At 54.6% G+C, this 22,476-nt stretch overlaps 1 protein-coding gene and 1 pseudogene across 3 annotated transcripts; both read left to right on the top strand.

The window, feature by feature from the left end:
- Positions 1-366: 366 nt before the first annotated feature.
- LOC144577238 (uncharacterized) lies at positions 367-1,536 on the top strand (annotated as a pseudogene). The gene is made up of 2 exons (XR_013520620.1): positions 367-452; positions 930-1,536. The product of XR_013520620.1 is annotated as an uncharacterized LOC144577238 (transcript).
- PGF (placental growth factor) lies at positions 1,186-15,108 on the top strand. 2 transcript variants are annotated; one of them, XM_002754114.4, is made up of 7 exons: positions 1,186-1,615; positions 2,830-2,872; positions 7,166-7,362; positions 8,103-8,179; positions 10,240-10,269; positions 10,374-10,436; positions 13,881-15,108. In XM_002754114.4, exons 1-7 carry the CDS (start codon positions 1,541-1,543, stop codon positions 13,906-13,908), a joined length of 513 nt encoding a protein of 170 aa, XP_002754160.1. In that variant the 5' UTR covers positions 1,186-1,540; the 3' UTR covers positions 13,909-15,108. The 2 variants fall into 2 exon arrangements, with proteins under 2 accessions (XP_002754160.1, XP_002754161.1); XM_002754115.5 differs by lacking the exon at positions 10,374-10,436.
- Positions 15,109-22,476: the final 7,368 nt, after the last annotated feature.

Here is a 22,476-nt window from a genome sequence, read left to right as displayed (position 1 = left end):
TGACTCCCAATCCTGCCAGGTTCCTGCAGCCTGGGAGCTGGACACAGAAGGCAGTGAGAGGGGTGGTGGTAAAGAAAGATCCAGACTAAGGGAGGCACACACAAACGCACAGAGAGAGGCACAGTCTTCACACATAGAGACAGACATACACACGCAGAGAGAGGCAGGCAGGCAGACTCACAGGCTACTGAAAGATACACATTTAGACACTTCCAGACACACCCAGACACACAGCGGACACGTACAATCACACAAGCATACAGAGGTACGGAGAGACCTGACCCCCACAGAGTGGTATACACACAGGCACTCAGACCACACAGAGGCTCGGACACACAGCACACGTGGATATTCACAGACTCGCAAATGCCCAAGCACATGCGCAGATGCACACGGACCCCCGCGCAGCGAATCATTTCCTCCTTGGCCAGGGACCAGGAGGAGATACCTAGGTGAGGCCACTCTCCACCCCAGGGGGCTGGCCCTGCGGGGAGGGCCTGAGAAGACTGTTTCCCAAGAAGGCAACAGGCCTGATTCTCCAGCCAGGTGCCCTGAGGGGTTTCCCGTGGGCGGCCCACCGTGTCAGTGCCTGGCTAGGAAGATGGTGGGTCGGGTGAGAGACGGTTCTGGAGTCACGTAGGCTTGGGTTTTGTCTCTGCCAGTTCCTTGTACACACACAACACACACACGATACACAACACACGCACACTTTCCAAGAATGCCTATGCCCATTAGATATATGCAGGCAGGGGCCCTCTCGGACCCTCGGTTTCTTCATCTATATAATGGGGCTGGTAATCCCTTGGCCCTCAGGGGCGTGGGCACCGCTGCCTTCCCAGGGATCCGGGACTGCCCTTCCTGCAGAGGCTGCTAGATCATGAGCCTTGACGGCTGGCGCTGGACTCCACACCTGGATGCCTCCAACCCAGGTGGCGGCCCCCAGAGCCGGAGCGGGGCTGTGGGCCCAGTGGGCGGGCGCAGCGCATACCGGGGAGCTGCGAGCTGGGCTCGGCGAGGCGTCCGGACCCGGCCAGCGCCCTTCACGCACTGCGGGCTCCCGCGCAGCCGGCGGGCCGGGCGCTCCGGGAACTCGGCTAGCGAACCTCGTCTGCGGTGGGCGGGGCCGGCCCAGAGCCCCGCCCCGGCTCAGCCCCTGAAACCCAGGCGCGGACCGGCTGCAGTCCCAGAAGAGAGCTGCTGTCTGCGGAGGAAACCGCATCTTCGGACGGCCGCCCAGCCACGGGAGGACCTGGGGTGGCACTGGGCGCTCAACGGACCCTCCCCGGGACCCGCCTGCCCCTTGGCGCCCCGCCCCGCCGGGCCGCTCCCCGTCGGGTTCCGCAGCCACAGCCTTACCTGCGGGCACCCGACTCTCCCCGGCTTCCAGAAGATGCTGGAACCACCGGCCGGGGCCTCGGGGCAGCAGTGAGGGGAGCATCCAGCTCCCTACTCAGCTCTTCTCGTCCTGTGCCAGGGGCTCCCCGGGGGATGAGCGTGGTGGTTTTCCCTCGGAGCCCTCTGGCTCGGGACGTCTGAGAAGATGCCGGCCATGAGGCTATTCCCTTGCTTCCTGCAGCTCCTGGCCGGGCTGGCGCTGCCTGCTGTGCCCCCCCAGGTAAGAGCTACCCTCACGTAGCCCGGCTCCCCTGATCTCCCCACCCCAGCACTGCAAGGGGACTCTGAAATCACAGACCCTCTCCAGGGAGCAGCAACTCCAAGGATGTCCACACACTTCCTAAAGGCCAGACTGCACTTCTTTCCTTTGGGAAGAGATCTCAGGCTGGCTGTCCCCCAGGTCCTGGGGGCTGTCTTGGTGGGGGCAGGGAAGCCACAGGGAGGGAGGGAGGTTTCCTGTCTGGCCTCTGGAGTCCTGGTAGCTTTGCTAAAAGCATCTGTCCACTAATCCCAGGCGGGTCCCTGGCCTTGTGGTCAGGGTCGAGGCCCCATGGCCAGCCAGGCGTCCCCAGGACCTCTGACCTGGCCTGGTGGGGGCGGTGGGGGAACCGGCTGAAGAGGCTGATGGTGGAGTGGCTGGGCCCTCCCCCTAGCAGGGCTCAGGACTGAGCTGTGGGCTCCTGGGTGGGCCAGGGATGAGACAAGGGGTCCCGCTGTGTCTTCTCTCCTGGGTGGGTGGCCGGAGGTCCTGAGTGCAGGGCCTGGGGAAGTGAGCAGGGCCCTTTTCCCAGGAGCCGGGTGAGTCTGGCTGGGAGCCAGCTTGGGCAGCGAAATCCTGACAAAGGCAATGAGCTCCCTTCCCACTGCGTTGTCCGGCTGTCCTGGGAGTCCCCAGCCTCAGCCCAAGAGTAGGAGTGGGCTGGGCAGTCCCTGAGGAGCCTGAGCAGCCCAGCCGCCCGACTGCCTGCTGCAGGGCTGGCCAGAGGTGTAACATTACCGGCTGGCTGCACCAGCTCATGGCGCCACCCGCTCCAGCCCCTCAGCTCCCACCAGCTGATCACCTCCCCCTGGGCTCTGGCACCCAGCCAAGGTGGGCAGTGCAGGGCCCAGCAGGGTTGGTCTGGAAGCTGGGTAGGAGGGAGACCCACGGGATTGGAAGATCTTGAGGACACAACAGACCAAGGGTCTCTAAAAGCTTCTAGCCTGCATTCTTTCCCAAATGAGGAAAACTGAGGCTAGAGAGGGGTGGGACCTTACCTACCCAGGGCTCAGTGGGTTTTTAGTTGTACTCAAGCTGCCCTGAGACAGGGCGGAGCATGTGTGGCCAGTGGGAAGGAACACAAAGAGGCCCCAAGCTTCTTGCCATCACACTTGGCTCAAGAGTGCAGAGCCCCAAGGTGTTCCCGGCTCATCTCTGCACCTTTCTGTCCACAGCAATGGGCCTTGTCTGCTGGGAATGGCTCGTCAGAGGTGGAAGGTAAGCTGGCCAGACTGGGGGTATGCGTGCTCCCCAAGCCTCTCTCTTCCTTCCTCTAAAGCCAGGTGTGGCATGAAGTGTGGGTGCAGGTTGATAAAAGTTGAGGAGAGCTTACAAGCTAGACATCCTGGCCGATAACATTGGCCCAGAGACTGGAGAGGTAGGGGCTGGGGTCACCAGCATACAGAGTGGGCCTGGGGCCAGGGTAGCCAACGTTCATCCAGCGGGCTCAGAGCCCTTCCCCAGCATGATTTCAGTGTATGGACGGGGTCTTGGAGGACAGGGTGGGCAGTGTGTGCCAGAGGCCAGAATGGGATCTGGGAGCTGGATGCAGTGGGCAGTCAAGAGGATCAGGGACACAGGAGGGACCCTTTCCAGCAGCCCAGCCCTGGTGGAACTGCTGGGATCTGACCATGCCTTTTCATTGATTATAAACAGACAGAACATGAGTCGCGCCCTCCCTGGCCCCTCCACTCCCTGCCCTAGTTGCATCAAGAGGAATCTTCAAAGTGCAACGAGACGTTTGCCAAAGAGACATACGTGCAGAAGGCAGGAGGCCCATGCCAGGCCCCCTGCCTCGCTCCTCCCTTCCTGCCTCACTAAGACGTGCAGAGCGGCCACACACCACCTCTGAGGCTTCCCATGTGCTGTGGGAGAGGGGGCGTGTAGGGACATGCACACGCACACGCGTGATAGCCATCTGCGTGCTGGGAACACCCTCTGCTGGCCTGCCTGCGTGGCAGCCAGCCTCTCCTTGGCCTGGCCATCCTCTGACACCTAAGGCTCAGGCCCCTAGACCCCTGAGCAGGTCAAGGAGGCAGCTGCCCTTGACTTCACTGATGCCTCCCTTGCTGTGTCTCTGGAACTGGCACAATATTCTTCACCTTGGGATTTGGGGGAGGACCCATCCCCTATCTCCATTCCATGCCCTTTTCAATGCTTTTGGTGTAGGTCAGGCCACAGCTACTGTAGATGCTCAGTTTCCTCATCTGTAAAATGGGAGCCTTAGACTATGCGATGTCGATGGTTTCTTCTTTTTGCAAGATTGGAAAAGGGACCTGTTCTCTTACTCCAGGGAGGAGAAATGGGTGTACATACCACCCAGACGAGGAAGTCTGGAAGTGTAGATTCGTTAGGTCCCCTCTCCTGTCACACTCGTCAGTCAGGGAGCCTGCATTCTGACCAGGAGAAGCGCAGTGAGCTCTGCATTCCAGCTCTCAAAATCTGAAAATGTCACCCCCTCCAGAGCAAGAGACAGCATGGCCAGCCGTGGGCATTGATTGTTACTATTCAGGGTAACAGTGCGGGGCATTTTCTGTCGTTCCGTCCTGACCGTGGGCTGTGAGTAGGAAGGCGCTGTACTCCATGTTTTACAGGTGCAGGACCTGAGGCTCAGAGAGGCCCTGGGGGTCGCCCCAAGCCTCAGACACTCCTCGTGTCTGAGAGTGGCAGAACCAAGTTCTCCCAATAGCTCCGTGGCTGAGTGGGCATAAGCAGGGTGTCCCTTGTGGCAGGCTGTCTGTGTGCCCTGCCAGGGACCATGGAGAGGACACCTATGGACTTGGGCTGGTCTCCAATGGCTCTGCCCAGCCCTGTGGACCCTCCCCAATGCCCTCCACAGAAACTTGCTCTCAGGATGAAGCATGTCCCTTCTTGGGTATCCCCCATCCCAGGCGGTAGGCAGGCAGGTGGGAGGCTCACCCACAAGGCTGGTGAGAGAGCTGAGGACCCACTCGAGCCCTGGGGGACCACCCAGCCCTGGCAGTGCCTGAGGGGGCCATAGCTTCCCGTTGCTCTTGCCCTCACCCCCATCTGGAGCAGGTCTGGGGCCAGCGGAAGTGCTCCCGGGTTTAGCTGAGCAGAGCTCTTTCCTGAGGGACACATCTGGGAGTGGCGGCTGCACTCCCTCAGACCGGCCCCTCACCCAGCCCCTCGGCCCCTCACCCAGCCCCTTTGTTTCTCCCACACACCCATACGGGGCCTTGGGATGAACTGCCCTCTTTCCTGGTGGCTGCCAGGTGAAAGAGGCTCCAGCCCACCTCCTTCTCTGCCCTCCCCAAACACGGTTCCGTCATGGCCTGGAAAGTGGCAGATTCCAGGGTTTCAGGGCCCCTAGCCTGCATGGTGGGATGTGGGGTGAGGAAAGGAAATCCCTTATCCTGCTGCCGGGGCCCAGCCAGCTCTGCCAAAGGTGGCCATGGCCCCACAGTCCAGCTGGGTGGGCGTCTGTTCGCAGGATGGGAGGGGCTGGGGCGCCCCTTCTCTGCTGCTGTCCCCTCCCTGATGGCTGGACCCAGGGCAGGAACCTGACTCTTCTGTGGTGCTTTCGAAGCTCGTTATTCCTCAGCTGTTATTTATGTTTTCCAAAGTGGAGATTAAACGTTCAGAGTCACGTAGCGCTCATGAAGATTTTAAACTAAACACACAGCTCAAGGAGTTGTGATAGGGAGGCGTTCTCTGACCCTGGGTTGCGAAGGCTGAGCTGTGATAGGGAGGCGCTCTCTGACCCTGGGTTGTGAGGGAGGCTTCCCTGCACTCTGGGTGCCTGTGGGGAGAGAGATCCTGTTTCCCACTGGGTTCCAGGGCAGTATCCAGTGGCATGGAGAGGTAGAGTCAGGGGAGGCCTATGGATTCCCGCCACTGCCAGCCCCTAGCCCAGCCCTAGTGTCCTCTAAGCAGAGCGAGGCAGAACGGAGAACAGACAAGCAGATAAGCACCGTTTATTGCCTCTGAGTGCCTAGCCAGCTCCACAGAGGACACATCACCTCTGGGTATTTTCCACCAGCTTGCAGCCTTTCCCCAGGGCCTCTGCTAGGACTGAAGTTTATTTTTCTTCTGAGATTACCAGGAGGCTCATGTCCTCACAGGCTCAGCAGAATGGACCTTGGCCCCTTCTGCCTCCTAGGCAGAGGCATGGAAGATGTGAGGGGTTGCTGGGAGAGGCCATTATTCCATGGGGAGGCTGCAGGGCCCCTGGTGAGCCAGCTCCCCATTCTTCCCCACAAGCTGACAATGACCATCAGATGCAAAGCAGGATGACCCAGGCCCGGGCTGTTTTTCTGTCCAAGCTCTCGGGGCTGGGCTGGGTTGCAGGCACTGATTCACAGGCGGCTGCTCTATGAAAGACCATAGCAACCATTTATTCCCAACCTTCTTTTTCCCCAGCCGAGGAAACTCATCTACCCAGAAAGGTTAAGTGATCTCCCCAAGATCACACAGCCAGTGTAGGGCCGGGACTGGAAGCCAGGTCTCTGACTCTGGCCACTCTCCCTGTGGGCCTCTATTTGGGGCTTGACCCCAGGCCTTCCCCTGAAAGAGCAGCATCTTTTGAGGGATTCGAGATCAGCCCCCAAAAGATCCTCTTCACAATCGCCAGGACATCATGGGGGTCAGGGATGTCCCGGGTGACCGTCAGTGAATTGTCATCTAATGAACCAGGAATGACTTAGCCTGTGTTTACGGGAGCATCCATCTCTGTCCTCATAGAGCCTCGAGCTGGTTGTAAAGGAGATAAGAGCCACCAAAGAGGGAGATAAGGCAACCCCTCGGGGCCAAGTGGTGCTCAAATGAGGCTCATCTGTGCACACTGAAACAGCTGGGGAAGGCTTCAGAGAGGAGGTGGAGGGGCCTTGGAAAATGGAGGGTGGGCTTTTCTGGATAGAAATGAGAGGAGGGGAAAGAACAGCAGCTGTAGGGACTGCAGAGTGCACAAGCCCAGAGCTGGGAACGGATGTGGTGCTGCCCTGTCTCAGTGTGAGCCCCACTTGGACTAAATGGAGAGGAGGGTCGGGCCAGTGCTGGATGTGGTCTTGGTCACCAGGCAGAGGAGCTGGCAGAGTGGGGCAGGAAATGAGGGAGCCATGGAAGGTGTTTGAGCAAAGGAATAGGGAAGGCCAACCCTCCCTGCATGACTCCAGGAATCACTGTTTCCTGCAAGTTCTCCAAGGCGGAGGAATTACCGAGTGGGGCTTGAGAGATTGAGAGGGCCTGGGCAGCTTCCGGGGGTACAATCCTTGAAGCTCCAGGGAGCCAAAGCGGATATGGGTGCCTGAGCTGAGGACAGAGCAGAGCTTGGGCCTTGAGAGACTCTGTTCCATGGGGATTTCCATCCCGCAGATGAGCTGAGTGGCCCACAGGCATTCTGGAGGGATCACATCAGAAGTTCAGAGTCGAGGGAACTCGGATGGGGCTAGGGGCTGAACCTGGAAGGCCAGCAGGGCCTGGGGAGCCAAGTCTGGGGCTTCAAGGGGCAGGTCCCTGCTGGTCTGACCCAGCCTCCCTGCCTCCTCGCAGTGGTGCCCTTCCAGGAAGTGTGGGGCCGCAGCTACTGCCGGGCGCTGGAGAGGCTGGTGGACATTGTGTCCGAGTACCCCAGTGAGGTGGAGCACATGTTCAGCCCATCCTGCGTCTCCCTGCTGCGCTGCACCGGCTGCTGTGGTGATGAGAACCTGCACTGTGTGCCAGTGGAGACAGTCAATGTCACCATGCAGGTAGGTCCACACCCTGCCCAGGAAGCCACTGAATCTGCCCCTGGAAGGGACCTGGAGAGGGAAGGAGAGAGGCCAAGGTCCCAGGACTGGAGCCTGATTCCCAGGCCAGTGCTCCTACTACCCCAGACCCCGAACCCCCGATGGCTCCGAGCCCACTCACCTCTACCCCCACCAGCTTTCTCAGCCTCACGCTGAGCCCTATCCCAAGACTTGGGGTGTCTAGTTAAAGCTGGAAACAAATCTGCCTAGATTAAAGTTCCCGTTTACACCAGGAGCGTTTGGTGCCTTTCCAAGCAAGCGCAATTAACATGTCACACACACAGTGGTTTTATTGAGCACTTACTGGGTAATGCCAAGCACTGTCCTAGGCATACCACAAGTGGTATGTCATTCAGTCCTTCAAGGCGGGCATCATTCCCATTTCACAGATGCGGAACTCAAGGTTCAGAGATGTTATTTCACTTGTTCAGCGGGCAAAGGAGTCAAGATCTAAACATGGGTCTCTCTGACTCCAGAACACAGGCCCCCTTCCTGTGCTATCGCTGTGCTAGTTTCTCCTGCATAGGGAGGGGCCTCCCTCAGATCCCCATGCAGGTGGGAGAGCTGTTTGCCCCATGCTCAGAGTGGAGTGAGGGCCGTAGTCCACAGGTTAGCAGGAAACAGTCAGGTTCTCCTTATAAAGAGAGAGAGAAGAGTGCCGGAAACTCCCCAGTCCAGGCGTCAACTCTTTCTTCCTTCAGCTCCTAAAGATCAGCTCTGGGGACCGGCCGTCTTACGTGGAGCTGGCGTTCTCTCAGCACGTGGGCTGCGAGTGCCGGTAGGTCTCGGGGTTGGGGCGGGTAGCAGGGAAAGGCTCCCATGCCCTTGGCAGCCTCAGCAAAGATGGGTCCCAGGGCAGAGGCAAAGGCCGCCTATCCCTACTGCAGGCTGCACTTTTTTCCAGGCTGAGGGAGACCAAGAGAGCAGGACCAGAGGTGGCTGCCAGTCATTTTGCACCCCCACCAGCCAATTTTGCCAAGGGAGGTGGTCCCAGCAGCTGGGGTACAGCTGCTGAGATACGGCAAGGGAAGAGAGAGTGTGGATCCCTCCCAGACTCACAGGGGTTCAGTGCATGTCATTCCCCTTCCCTGGGGATGACAGGCAGCTGCCACGGGCCTCTGGAAGAAGTGCCTGGAGGCAGAGACATTGCAAGTCTGGACTTAGTTCTGGGCTAAGCTGTGCTCGCACAGGAGGGGGCAAACTGGGCTGAGAAGCAGCAAGAAGGACAAGCTCGGGTAGAAAATGGGCGGATGAAGGGTGGCTGCGATTTCCTTGATGTCGCAGCATTCCCACTACACCCCCTCCCAGTCCACAGAGCTTCTGACTAGCACCAGTTTTGCTGCCTTATGCCCAGGGCACTTGGAACATTGGTTAGCAGGAACAACAGGCCTGGCACTGCCAACCAGGTTCAGGGAAGAGAGGAATGGGCTGAGCCACTGCTCCTGGCACCACTGGGCCATGGATGAAGGCACCAGACTAGAAGTCCAGAACCCTAGCCAGGGCGGGAGGAGGGAAGACCACCACGTACTGTTCTGTGCCTAGGCCCACAGGAGCCACTTGAATGTTTCTCATTTAGTCACATACTTTTATTGAGTACCTAGTGCATGCCAGGCACTGTCTTAGATGCTTGGGATGCAGGGGTGAGCAAGGTCCCTGCTCTCCTAACAACCCTAGGAGGTAGATGCTATTGTCATCTACCCATTTTATAGATGAGAAAATCAAGGCTCAATAGTTTCATGACTGACCACAGCTAGTGAGTGTGGGAGGAGGGATTCTGAGCCCTGACCTAGCTCCTAAGCCTTCGTTTTTCAGGTTACCTCTCATGGCCGAGACCACGCTCTCTAATAGCCCCCAGGCTTGGCTTGGCTCCTGGGCAGGGCTGAGCCCAGGGTCTAGCCTTTCTTCACCATGACAGTGTTGGGGGCCCTGCCTCAGCCTGTTTCCTCCCCCTCCTTCCAAGCCAGAGCTTAGCCATATAACAGTAGCTTGGTAATGAACCCTCTTGGGCACAATGCTGGGTAGTGACCCAAAGCTACCTTCTACATCCCCTTTGCTCTGACAGCCACTCTCTGGGGACAGGCAGATGAAGAGACTGAGGTTCCAAGAGTGTGGAACCTTACTTGCCCAATATGGAGAGGTATAACCACACAGTCCCCAGAGGCCCTGGTACCTTGCCCTGGCTCCCAAGGGAGGAAGCAGCCGAGGGCAGCATGCCCTGGTCCCAAAGCTGACTGGTACCAAGCTGCCTCGTGCCTCCACCCTCTGTTCCCCAGGGGGAGATTGTGGCCAGGCAACAGCCACAGCCCTGGGAGGCAGAGACCGGACATGCCTGGTGACTTCAGGGCTGATGCTCCCTCCCCACCTCCGACCCTGTGGCTCACTCCCCGTGTTGTTCTGGGCTGGGGTGGGTGTGGGGGGGACGGCGCTGTGCCCCGACAGGCAGCCAGTCCATTGCCTTGCCATCATCTCTAATCCTTGAGGAAATTCCCAGAATGCACCCTGGAAGAAAGGGGGAAAAGCGGAAAAAGTGAGAAAGGAAAAGCAGCAGAGAACAGATAGAAACGACCCCAGATTTGATGTCAAAAGGCTGAGGAGTGCAGAAGCGAGTGGCAGGGGTCCCCAGGAGGTTGATTTGTCCCTCTCATGACTGGAGTGGGAGCCAAGCCCGGAGGCTCTCGCCACCTCTCCCTTGCCAGCTCCATGCTACCCCCTAGTGGTGTCAGTGTCAGCTGCAGGACCAGGACTCAGGATGTTGGAGGGGACAGGTCTGGGAGGCAGGGAGCCCCACTTACTGCTTTCCTAACGATCCTCTGCCCCTCTGTCTGTCTGTTTCCCTAGGCCTCTGCGGGAGAAGATGAAGCCAGAAAGGTAAGTGGCTTAGCTGGGGCTCGGGGCTCTCTCGGGCCTGCCAGCCTCCGTCCTAGCATGGGGGCCCCCAGCCACCTTGTCCTGACGCTTTTGGCTTATTGCAGGAGGAGACCCAAGGGCAGGGGGAAGAGGAGGAGAGAGAAGCAGAGACCCAAAGACTGCCACCTGTGAGTGCGCGGGGTCCCAGGGATGGCAAGGAGGCTGGGCCCAAGGGGAGCCCCGCCCTGCTGCCAGGGTTAGGTCAGGGAGGGGGAGAGGCAGGACTGAGGCCAGTCTTGGGAGCAGAACAGGAGCCACGCCTTCTCAAGACTCTAGGGCCCCGGAAGCATCAGGACCTTGGTTTTTGTCCCGGCTTAGCCCTAGGTTTCCATTGACCTTGAATGAACCACTTCACCTTTCTCAGCCTAGCTTTTCTCTGTGTCAGATGAAGGGCAGGAGGTCTAGCAAACATTCAGTCACTCTACAAACATTTACCGAGCACTTACTGTGCGCCAAGTACCTCTGTGAGCAAACAGAGTTCCTGCACTTTAGTGTTTACCTTCTAGTGATGAAAAGTCTGTCATCAGCTGCGCTGTTATCTGGGGTCACTTCCTAGCAGCCCTGGGGAACATGTGCCCCTCGCCACTGGCTCCCAGGCCAATATTTTTGCCTTCGGGTCCTCCTGCTTCTTCTAACCTCCTTGGTACCTGATGGGCAGCAGACTAGAGCCCCAGGCCTGAGTGTGGCTGGGAGAGAAGGATTAGAGGAGGGAAAACCCAAATCTGTGAGTGTAAATAGAAAAAAGAAAGTATTTCACATGCACAGTAAAGCAGTCACACAGTGCCCTCCTTCAGGGGCTGCGTCTCCTCCTCGCACACGACTCCAGGAAGTCATTTTGTGCCGTGGAGGGGAGATGACGCAAGTCCTGACCCCATGAGCCCCACTCCATGGAGAATCCTGCGGAATGTGGCCCCCTAGGGTTTATGCCCATGTAGCAATTTGGGGCAGGAGCTGGCAGTGAAGTCCATTCAGGGCCGCATTACCAGCCAGCAGCTGAGGCAGAAAGTGTCCTATAGCTCCATTTCCCAAAGCAGTGGTCTTCAGACATTTCACTTGGGAATCTCCTGAAAGAATTTCAAAAGTGGCCAGGCGTGGTGGCTCACGCCTGTAATCCCAACACTTTGGGAGGCCCAGGTAGGTGGATCACTTGAGGTCAGGAGTTCAAGACCAGTCTGACAAACATGGTGCAACCCCATCTCTACTAAAACTACAAAATTAGCCAGGCGTAGTGGCCCCCTGCCTCTAATCCCAGCTACATGGAAGGCTGAGGCAGAAAAATCTCTTGAACCTGGGAGGCGAACGTTGTAGTGAGCCGAGATCACGCCATTGCACTCCAGCCCGAGCAACAGAGGGAGACTCCATCTCAAAAAAAAAAAAAAAAAAAAGAAGAATTCCAAAAGCCCATGTGCTCCCTTGCACGTTTTTAAGTTGACATTGAACATTTTCATCAGAATTATAAGTCAACCCAGGCTCAGCAGCTGATGCATGTAATCCCAGCATTTTGGCAGGCCAAGGTGATTGAGGCCAGGAGTTTGAGACCAGCCTGGGCAACATGGTGAAACCTTGTCTCTACAAATAAATACAAAAACTAGCTGGACATGGCCCTGTGTGCCTATAGTCCCAACTACTCAGGAGGCTGAGATGGGAGGATCACCTGAGCCTGGGAGGTCAAGGCTGCAGTGAGCCAAGATCGAACCACTGCACTTCAGCCTGGGTGACAGAGCGAGACTCTGTCTTAAACAAACAAAAAAAAAAGTACAAGTCATTACAAAGGATATAATTTCTGGCATATTAGAAATACTGATATTTTAATATGAAGCTATTATGTAATACACTCTTGAGATTGTATCCTCTGAAATATGCCATACTATTACTCACCATCATCTGCTTGAAAAAACTGAACCAGAAAAAAGAATTCAGCTCCTTTCATAATTATATATTTACATTGTTTCGTTCTTCCTGGAGCTTACATTTCCATTTCACTCCCTGCCCCCCCAGAATTCAGCCTAGTGCAACAGCACTTTTAATTTTCAGGAGTCTTTTACTGATTCCCTTGTCATATTTATCTGCCACAAAACATGATATATGAGTTTGAATCATTTCAAATTTCCTGTGAGTACAAACCTAAATTAAATTTTCTCCTGGAATAAATTATCAAGATAATTCTTAGTAGCACCACTTGGTTAAAGCAGCACAAATATGTCCTATTTTAATAAATGGTCAACATAAAAGTACTATAGTTTTATTTGGAATGCATCTCAACCAGATAGATGTGACACGCTCATTTCAATTAGTGAATGAATCCATTAATGAATGTTACTTCCTGCCAGACTGAGACCGGATTCTGCATTCATTTCATTCCTGTTTATCATTTTTTATTGATGAGAAGGTTGAGAAACCATGTTCACATAAATAAGTAAATGAGACTAGATGTCACCCAGTGACTTGAACTCCTTCCAAATGATTTGCCAGAAATCTCAAGGTGCTCTGCTAAGAAAGAGTTACTACTCACGATATCCTGGCTGACAACTCTTTTAAGTTGTTCTTCAATTTTGTTGAAAGCCTTGGTTACCCAGTCATTAGCCATATTTTCTTTCTTAAGACCTATACCAATATCTCAAATTGTCCTTTTTTTCATGTCCCCAGAATACTTTTACCTGGCAGCAAAGCACTTTATGAGGATTTAGAATGAGCAAGATACGTTTCTTTCAAAAGGGAGAAAAGTGGCCAGGTGCAGTGGCTCACGCCTGTAATCCCAGCACTTTGGGAGGCCGAGGTGGGTAGATCACCTGAGGTCAGGAGTTCAAGACCAGCCTGGCCAAGAAGGTGAAACACCATCTCTACCAAAAACATAAAAATTAGCCTGGTGTGGTGGCGTATGCTGGCAATCCTAGCTACTCAGGAAGCTGAGACAGGAAAAGTGCTTGAACCCAGGAAGCAGAGGTTGTAGTGAGATTGCGGCGCTGTGCTCTAGCCTGGGTGATGGAGCAAGACTCTGTCTCAAAAAAAAAGGAGAAAAGCATTGTGGCCAGAGAAGCAGATCTCAGCCACTGTCTCACAAAAATGATTTTAAGGCAATGTAGACCTGGAGGCTGAAAATGGATTTCTTTAAATCTGTCAATACTCAGTCTTCACGTGCATCTAGCGGAACCTGCTCCCCTGTTTCAAGACTGCTGTCTTAGGGTAATTGGAGGCATGATTGCCTGAAGCATGTTGAGGTTCAAATGTGGCTCTGTCACCGACTGGCCATGTGGCCATAGGCAAGCTTCTTCACCTCTCTGGGCCTCAGTTTCTTTATCTTCAAAAGAATAATCAGGGTCCTTGCCTCATGGAAGGTTGTTGAGGGTTAAGAAGATGGTGCTTGGCGCAGGGCTGGGCACCTGGGTAAGTGCTTGGTGAAGGGTAGCTCCCAGCTTCTGCTCAACTTGAGGCAAGCAGGGACCCAGGAGTGCTGCACCCTCCCCGTGCTCCCTGTCCAGCTCCTCCTCCAGGCCTGCCCCCTCCTCCAAGGGAGGAGACCATGCCCCCCACAGCGTGCTGATGCCCGCCTGTCTGCGTTTGGTCTCTGGCAGGTGCGGTGACGCTGTTCCCCGGAGGTAACCGGCCCGTTGGAGGAGAGAGACCCTGTACCCGGCTCGTGTATTTATTATCGTCACACTCCCAGTGACCTCCTGCTGGTACCTGCCCTCTATTTATTAGCCAGCTGTTTTCCTGCTGAATGCCTCGCTCCCTCCAAGATGAGGGGCAGGGAGGAACAGGACCCTCAGGAATTCAGTGCCTTCAACAACATGAGAGAAAGAGAGAAGCCAGCCACAGACCCTTGGGAGCTTCCACTTGGGAAGAAGCAAGACATGTTGCCGTGTGATGGGCAAGCTAGGCCCCAGAGGCCCTGGGGGTCTCCAGGGGCCTGGAGAAGGAGAGAATGGGGCCCTGCTGCCTGTTCTTGGGCTTCGGGCTCTACACAGACAAGCAACCTTTGCTTTCAGAGCTCCTGTCCAAAGAAGGGATGAGGAGCCTGCTGGGGCCACCACCGCCTGGCTGGTGGGAAAGTGGGCATTGGGCAGAGGGGATCCATCTACTTCCCCCTCTTCTTGGCAGTAGCTCTTCACTCTAAAGATTGGAACATTCAGCTCTGGAGAACCATGGTTGCCCGGGGGCTTTCGCCACTCCTTGTCCCCTGTGATCTCCCCTCGCACTTTGACACCTGCTTGTGCTGGGACATTGTTCTTTCCGGACAAGGTACCACCATCCTGCCCCCTCTAAGAGACGTGTGCAAGGCTGGGCGCAGTGGATCACACCTGTAATCCCAGCACTTTGGGAGGCTGAGACGGATAGATCAATAGGTCAGGAGTTCGAGACCAGCCTGACCAACGTGGAGAAACCCTGTCTCTACTAAAAATACAAAAAATTAGCCAGGCGTGGTGGTGTGTGCCTATAATCCCAGCTACTTGGGAGGCTGAGGCAGGAGAATCGCTTGAACCCGGGAGGCAGAGCTCAAGGTGAGCCAAGATTACACCATCGCACTCCAGCCTAGGCAATAAGAGCGAAACTCCGTCTCAAAAAAATAAAAAAGAGAGACATGTGCAGAGTGGGCCCCGGGTCGTACAAAGAGCTGCCTAGATGAGGAGCAGCCCAGCCAATGGGGATGAGGTCATCAAGGGAGGAGCCTGTGTGTCCCAGCTGAAGGCAGTGGCAGGGAGCAGGTTCCCCGAGGGTCCTGGCACTCCCACAAGCTGCCCCTGCAGGGCCATCTGACTGCCAAGCCAGATTCTCTTGAATAAAGTATTCTAGTGTGGAAAAGGCTGATCTGGGGGGGTGTGTCTTCCCAGGTGGTGAGTGTCGGCTAGAAACAGAAGCAGGGCAAACCCAGGGATGGGGGCTTAACAGGAAGAGCATAGCACCTTTGCAGAGGCTCAGTTTCCTTATCTCAAAAGCCTTGCTCTGGCGACGAGACGGCATGTCACAGCTCATGACAACATGTTAGCTTTCTCTTTCCTTCCTCCTTTTGACAGTTGAGGACACTGAGGCCCAAGAAGGTAAAATGGCTGATGGAGAGTCAATAGCACAGAAGGTCAGAGGCCTAGCTTTGTAACTCACCGAGTGACACTGGGCTTCCCTCTGCCTCCACGTTTCATCTCTGACCTGAGGAGCCTGGCTAGATGGCTCTTCTGTCTTTGCACATTTCTAGTGGGGCGCAGGCTCAAGTCTCAGTGGCCCTGGGTGGTCATCGAGACTGTTCCCATAGAGGCCACTTCAAGGCTGCCCTGGGGGTTGTCCAGCCTGCTCCTACAGTACCCTGGGGTCACCCCTCCTCTAACGAGGAGCTCCCAAGATGTAGTTTTGGTTCCAAAGTTGAGGAGAGGCCACTTTTTAACAGCACCAAGAGTGAAACTCCTCCAGCCCTCCTGGGAGACATCCTGGCTGTGTCTCAGGGTGCTGTATGGCAGCATCTCCAGCCTGCTTGGGCCGCCACATGGACAAAGGGACCAGCAGATGCTGCCCTGATTTCTCTGCCTTTTACTCCCAGTTCCTTCTGTCTTCCTCCCCAGTGCATTGGCATGAAAAAAAAAAAATCTTCCTTTTTTTTTTTAATATATTTTCTTGAAACAGAGTCTTGTTCTGTCGCCCAGGTTGGAATGCAGTGGCACAATCTCAGCTCACTGCAACCTCCACCTCCCAGATTCAAGCTATTCTTCTGCATCAGCCTCCTGAGTAGCTGGGATTACAAACACCCACCACCACACCTGGCTAATTTTTGTATTTTTAGTAGAGTCGGGGTTTTACCATGTTGGCCAGGCTGGTCTTGAACTCCTGACTTTGTGATCTGCCCTCCTCAGCCTCCCAAAGTGCTGGGATGACAGGTATGAGCCACTATGCCAGGCCTATTTTTTTTAATCCAAACCATTTACCAAACTCCCATCTGCTTCTGACCTGCAAGGGGTGGGTATGTGTGGGTGTGTCTGTGTGTGTGTGTGTGTCTTTGATATTGTATGTATTGAGGGAAGAGAAGTTCCTCCATTCTCTCCTCAGCCTCACTTTCGCATTTGAAGCTGCTCAGGAGAAACCCACAGGGACCCAGGGGGACAGGGGCCTGCCTGGGGCTTGGAGGGGAACCGGGGATGTCCAGCGGACTGGGGTGGCCCTGCTGAGGTAGCTGTCCTTAGTGCCCTGATCACTGAGGCTTGGGGCGCCTGCAGGACACACTGGTCAGAGTGTGCTTCTGGCTGTGGTCACAGATGGGTGTGGGGCAGCCCCAGGAGACATACTTCACCAAAGAAATGCACTTCTCCTGCTTTTCCTCTTTGGCTGCAGCTGTTCTGAGCCATTGCCTTTGACCCACTGTGAGCTGAGAACACCCATACCCTCCCATTGCCCAGGCCTCTAGCTCAGCCCTGAAGACACCAACCCAGGCCTGGTAGCATTTTCAAGGCTTTTGGCTTCATGAGGTCACCCACATGGTGGGCAGCCTCTCACCTCAGGCCAGTGACCCCTGTAGAGAGCAAGACAGAAACCAGAAAAGCTCCTGGAGGCAGAAGTAAAACTCCACATCCATGAGCATGGGCCTCACAGCAGGAACAGGTAGGAAGGAGCCAGCTGGCCCACTTGGCTGTTTTGGCAGCTGTTTCAGCCATTTAGGTCCTAAAGGGCCCTTTCCATTTGCTTGTCATCTATCTGTGGAGCACCCTCTATGTCCTAGACACTGACTAGGCATTGATGATCCAGTGGGGACAAACACACAGGACCCCGCCCTCGTGGACCCCACATGCAAGAGGAGAGACAGTCCATGCTCAAGTGCCAAAGGGTGCTGGCTGGGCCTTTTCTGCTGCTCAAATTGGTGGCCAGACTCAGAGCTAAGGAAAAAGGGCCCTGAATACCCCATATTCTAAAACAAAGGATCCATTTGGGACTGTGCACAGTTGCCTACAGGATTTATTAAGAGATGGTTGAAGCAATTCTGCTATGCCCCCAAATCTCCCAGCACCCCCTTCTTCAGTCTCCATAAGCAGAAGACCAGGAAAGGGGAAGGAAGAGAGAGGGAGATGGGATCGCTGGAGTCCTGAGGTGCTGGCTCCCTCCTCTCCTTTCCCTGGAGCTGGATTTGCTGTTGAGATCAGTTCATGTGCTGTCTGGGCAGGGAGGTTGGGAGAGGGCAGGATTCAAGAGGCACAGATGGATGGGCAGGTACTTCTTGGGTCACCCAGTGATCGTTGCCCATGGGTCAGGTGGATGTGGCAGAAAGGGAGTGTCCTTGAGCTGTCTTGTCCATGTCCTCCCAAGAGGGAGGCCTGCAGGTGTGCAGACCCACAGTCGATAGGCTGTGGGGTGGAGGTTGGGGCAGTGGCTGAGTAGGGGGTGACAGGTATAGAGCTGAAGGGACCTCTCACATCAGGGAACAGTGGTGCGGGGTGGCCCTGTGGTGAACCCACAAGAGAGCTAGCATCTGGATGCCATCATACCAGGCACATTCATAGCCAGAGAAGAAATGGCCACAACTGACAGGGACTTTCCTGAAAGCTCTCCCTCCCCATCTGCGTGAAAGAAAAGGGGAGAGAAATGAGGAGTAAGAGGAGAGAGGGAGAGAGAGAGAGAGACAGACAGACAGACAGAAGGGAGGGTACAAGGGCAAACTACACTCCTCCCCACTCCCCTGGGCCAAATCCAGGCCCTGCCTGCGGGAGGGAAAAGGTTAGTCTTCAGTAAGATGGACCAGCCTAGATGGGGCTAGGCCTTTAATAATCTAAAGTGACAGGACCAGTAGAAGATCTGCCCAAGACACTGTTACGGGACGGGAAAAGGAGAACTAACGTAGTTTATCTAGATGCAGTCAGTGATGGAAGGGGAAAAAGATTGGTTTGTTTGTACCCTGTAGTCTTCTCAATAAGCATATCAACAAATGCATTCATAGGAAAATGTCTTGCTGCCAAAATGTGTTCTGGCTTATTAGAGATGGTCTTGAATTATTTTACACTCTGCCTCTTGAGAGGTGAGGTCTCTTCCCTCGCTTTGAATCTGAATTGGCCTGGGTCTGCTTTGATCAGAAGAGACCCTATACTTGTTTCAAGCCTAGCTTTCAAGAGGACTGGCAGCTTCTGCCTTGGTCTGTTGGAACCCTGTGCTATCATGTAAGAAGTCCAACTACCCTGGGGCCACCATGTTGGAAGGAAGCTCAATCTCAAGCAGCCATATAGAGATGTGGAAAGAGAGAGAGAAAGAGAAAGAGAGAGAAGTGCTCAGTCAACCCCAAGCTATTCCAGCCCCCAGCCAATACAGTCATCTTACCAGATGCTCCAGATTTTATTGAGCAAAGATGAGCTATATCTACTATGCCCTGTTTGATTTCCTTGACACACAGAATCATAAAATATGATAATAACAAATTGTTTTGAGGCAGTTTATTATGCAGCAATAGGAAACAAGAACAGAAAATAAGGAAAGGTAAAGAGATAGCATTGGAGGGAAGGTACTGTAGGTCAGGAGATTGTGGATGGTGTCTCTATGGAAATGACATTGATGGTAAAGTTTGAAGGACAAGGAGTCATTCATGTGAAGATCAGGGATAAGAGCACAAGGAACCCCAGGGTGGCTGGAGCATGATGGGCAGGGAGTGGGGATACGGGGTGTGATGTTGGAAGTAGGCAGGGGCCAGACCATAAAGAGCTTTGCAAGTCAGGATAAGAAGTTCAAATTTTGTTATAATATGAGGTAAGCCATTGCAGAGTTTCAAACAGGGGAATGAAATGACACTAGGCACATTTTTTTTGTTTTTGAGACAGAGTCTCGCTCTGTCACTCACACTGGGGTGCAGTGGCGCAATCACCACTCACTGCAACCTCTGCCTCTTGGGTTCAAGTGAGTCTTGTGCCTCACCCTCCTGAGTAGCTGGGACTACAGGTGCCTGCCACCACAACTGGCAAATTTTGTATTTTTAGTAGAGATGGGGTTTCACCATGTTGGCCAGGCTGGTCTCAAACTCCTGACCTCAAGTGATCCGCCCACCACGACCTCCCAAAGTGTTGGGATTACAGGTGTGAACCACCACACCCGGCCATTAGGTACATTTTGAACAATCACTCTGCCTACTATGTGGAAAATGGTCTCTAGGAGTGCAAAATACAGAGTACGAATACCATTTTGAAGGCTGTAGAGAGGCCAGGCAACCAATTACGGTGGTTTGGTCTAGGGAGAAGTAGGAGGATAGAGAAAAGTAGATTGTTCAGTCTTAATTATGCATGTGGTCTGGTTACCCTGATCATTTATTCACTCATGAGCATTTTTCAAGTCTACGAGACCTAGGTATTTTGTAGTACATACACGTATGAAGGGGCAAAATATATTAGTATGCAAAAGTCTTCCCTACCTACTAAAGAAAATTCCATTCTGCAATAAATAAGGAGAATAGGGAGAGAGATCATAGCTGGAGAGGCTAAGGTGGTCTACCTAAAGAGCTAGGAAAGAGAAAGCAAGAGGGCAGAGGGAAATGAAAGGCCTTGGGGCTGGGACTAGAGAAGGAGATTGGGGTTTTGTTGCAGAGACTCTATGGATATAAGACAGTTTGGGGAGTGGAAGAAGGGCTTTGAGGAAGCACTGCCACGCTTCCTGACATTGTAGGCCCGAATGTTCTTTGAGAGATGCCCACTCAATGAGACACTAGGCAGAGACTGAACCCAGGGGAGCACCTAGATTAGCCAGGGTTACACAGACAGAAATGAGACATTGTCTCTGACCTTAAAAAGTTAGTCTGAGGACTCAGATCCACACAGGTGATTGTAACAGAAGGAAAGCAGGCCACGTAGCTAAACAAATGCAGCTGAAGTGCTGCTAAACCACCTGAGATGTCCTGCAGCTGGGGAAAATCAGAACAGGTCTGCAAGCTGGTGGCAGTTGAGCTGTGACTTGAAGAGTAGGCAAGATTCGGGTGTGGGAGATGACTGCAGAAGCCATTCTCGGTGGAGGCAACTCATTAACAAAGATGCCAGAAGTGGCAAAACCGCCCCCATCCAGGGACTCTCCAGCGGTTCAGTTTGGCTATTTAAGGCAGGTGAAGCAGAGAGTGAGGGCTAAGTCTGGGAGGCAGGCTGGGCCCTGGATGCCATGCTGGGGAGTTAGGGCTACGCTAGGCTACAGGAGGTATGCTTTTTAAACAATAATGTGGCCGGGCACAGAGGCTCACGCTTGTACTCTCAACACTTTGGGAGGCCAAAGCCAGAGGATTGCTTTGGCAATCAACTGAGGTCTTTACAAAAAAAATTAAAATTATGGCTAGGCACGGTGGCTCATGCCTGTAACCCTAGAACTTTGGGAGGCCAAGGCAGGTGAATCACTTGAGCCCAGGAATTTGAGACCAGCCTGGGCAACATGGTGAAATCACATCTCTACAGGAAATACAAAAATTAGCTGGGGGTGGTGGTACAGGCCTGTAGTCCCAGCTACTCAGGAGGCTGGGGCTGGACAATCTCTTGAGCCTGGGAGGCAGAGGTTGCACTGAGCTGAGATGGTGCCACTACATTCCAGCTTGGGTGACAGAATGAGACTCCATCTTAAATTAAAAAAAAAAAGATAGCCAGGAATGATGGTGCACACCTATAGCCCCAGCTACTCAGGGGGCTGAGGCAGGAGGATTACTTGATCCCAGGAGTTTGAGGCTGCAGAGAGCTGTGATCATGCCACTGCACTCTGGCCTGGGCAACAGAGACCCTGTCTCTAAAAAAAAAAAAAGAAAAAAAACCCACAAAAACTAGAAATTAAACAATAATGTGATTGGAATTCAGGGCTGAAAGAAAATTTACAAATAATCCATTTCCACCTCCTCATCTTACAAATGAAGAAGCTGAGGCCCAGGCTGGTCCAAGGCCATGTGAGTGAGTCAGAATTTAAAGATTTACGGTAACTGACTGAATCCGAACCTGTACTCACTTCCCCTCACCACCTCACCTCCTCCTGAGCATGGAGAGTGAGAAGGGGAGGTGGGCGGTAGGGAAGTGAGCTGGGTCTGCTCCCAGCCTGAGAGGCAGGCCAGACCATCTGCGGGTGGGCTGGGTGGGTCAGCAGGATAGGCCCCTCTGCACACTGGTGGGAACTCGAGGCTCCAGACAGGGCGGTGACAGGCCAGAGCCTTGGTGTGGAGAGATGGCCGCGTGTCAGCACCAGAGCCCAGCAGCTGTTTTCCTTAAAGAAGCTGGACCTTTCCTTTTCCTGAGGGAAGCCTGGGGCGCACTCCTTCCCCAAACCTTAGCTGTGAAGGAGGCCGAGGAGGCCCCACCTCAGAGGCTCCAGGCCAAAAAGATGGTCCTTTTCTAATCCCTGAGGTAACTCTGTGACCTTGGAAACCCCCAGGCTGGCGGGTCAGGCCAGGAGGAGGTTGAGGGCTTCTTGGCAGAGGTGAGTTCCTTAAAAGGGTCGCCTGGGTGGCAGGGGAGGATGCTGTGTTCCAGGAGCCTCTCCCTGCACCGCCCTCGGCAAGGCTGCTCGCTCCGTCCTCAGTGGCCTCTCCACCGCCACCCCAGTCCTCCGGCTTCCCCTTCTCCTTCTTTCTCCTCTGAGGCTCTGCCCCCACCCGCCCAGCCTGGGCCACCCAAGAGTCACCACGTGGGCCACACAGTAACAGGAGCCACAGCGCTGGGTGTTTCCAGACGAGGGCCACCTGACACCCACAGCGGGGGCCCAAGGCTTAGGCTGGAATGGTGATACCCTCCCTCCTCCTCTCCCTTTCAAAGCCCTCGCTGCCACGAGCCTCTCCTGAGGCCTGCAAACCCCATCAGTTGCCAGACATGCTGTAAGGAAGTCCCTGCAAGGGCGAGAAATCTACCCGAGGAATTCCAGCATCTTGGAGGAAGTCATGGCTGACAGCTGGCCACAGCTGCTACGCAGAGAAGCTGAAGCTGAGGTCTTGGGTTCACAAGGGGTGCCAGGCACATCAGGGGCTGACCCGGGGGGTCATGCAGGTCACCATGTCAGAACCTGGGGTGCACCCTGGAGCTGTCCCTCCCGGATCAGCTGGAAATACAGCTTCTCTCCAGACATGGGGGAGGCAGAGGAGGCCACAAGACTCTCCTCTCACATCCAAGCCCAGGAGGCACCAGGTACCTGTGGGATCTGTCTTAGGAACCAGCCCTGGCCAATAAGGTGAGTGCCAACAGCGGAGGAGACACACAACTGCTTTACTGAGAC

Source organism: Callithrix jacchus, chromosome 8 (assembly GCF_049354715.1).
Source record: "Callithrix jacchus isolate 240 chromosome 8, calJac240_pri, whole genome shotgun sequence".
NCBI lineage: Eukaryota > Metazoa > Chordata > Mammalia > Primates > Cebidae > Callithrix > Callithrix jacchus.
This window is presented reverse-complemented; position numbering and strand designations above follow the sequence as displayed.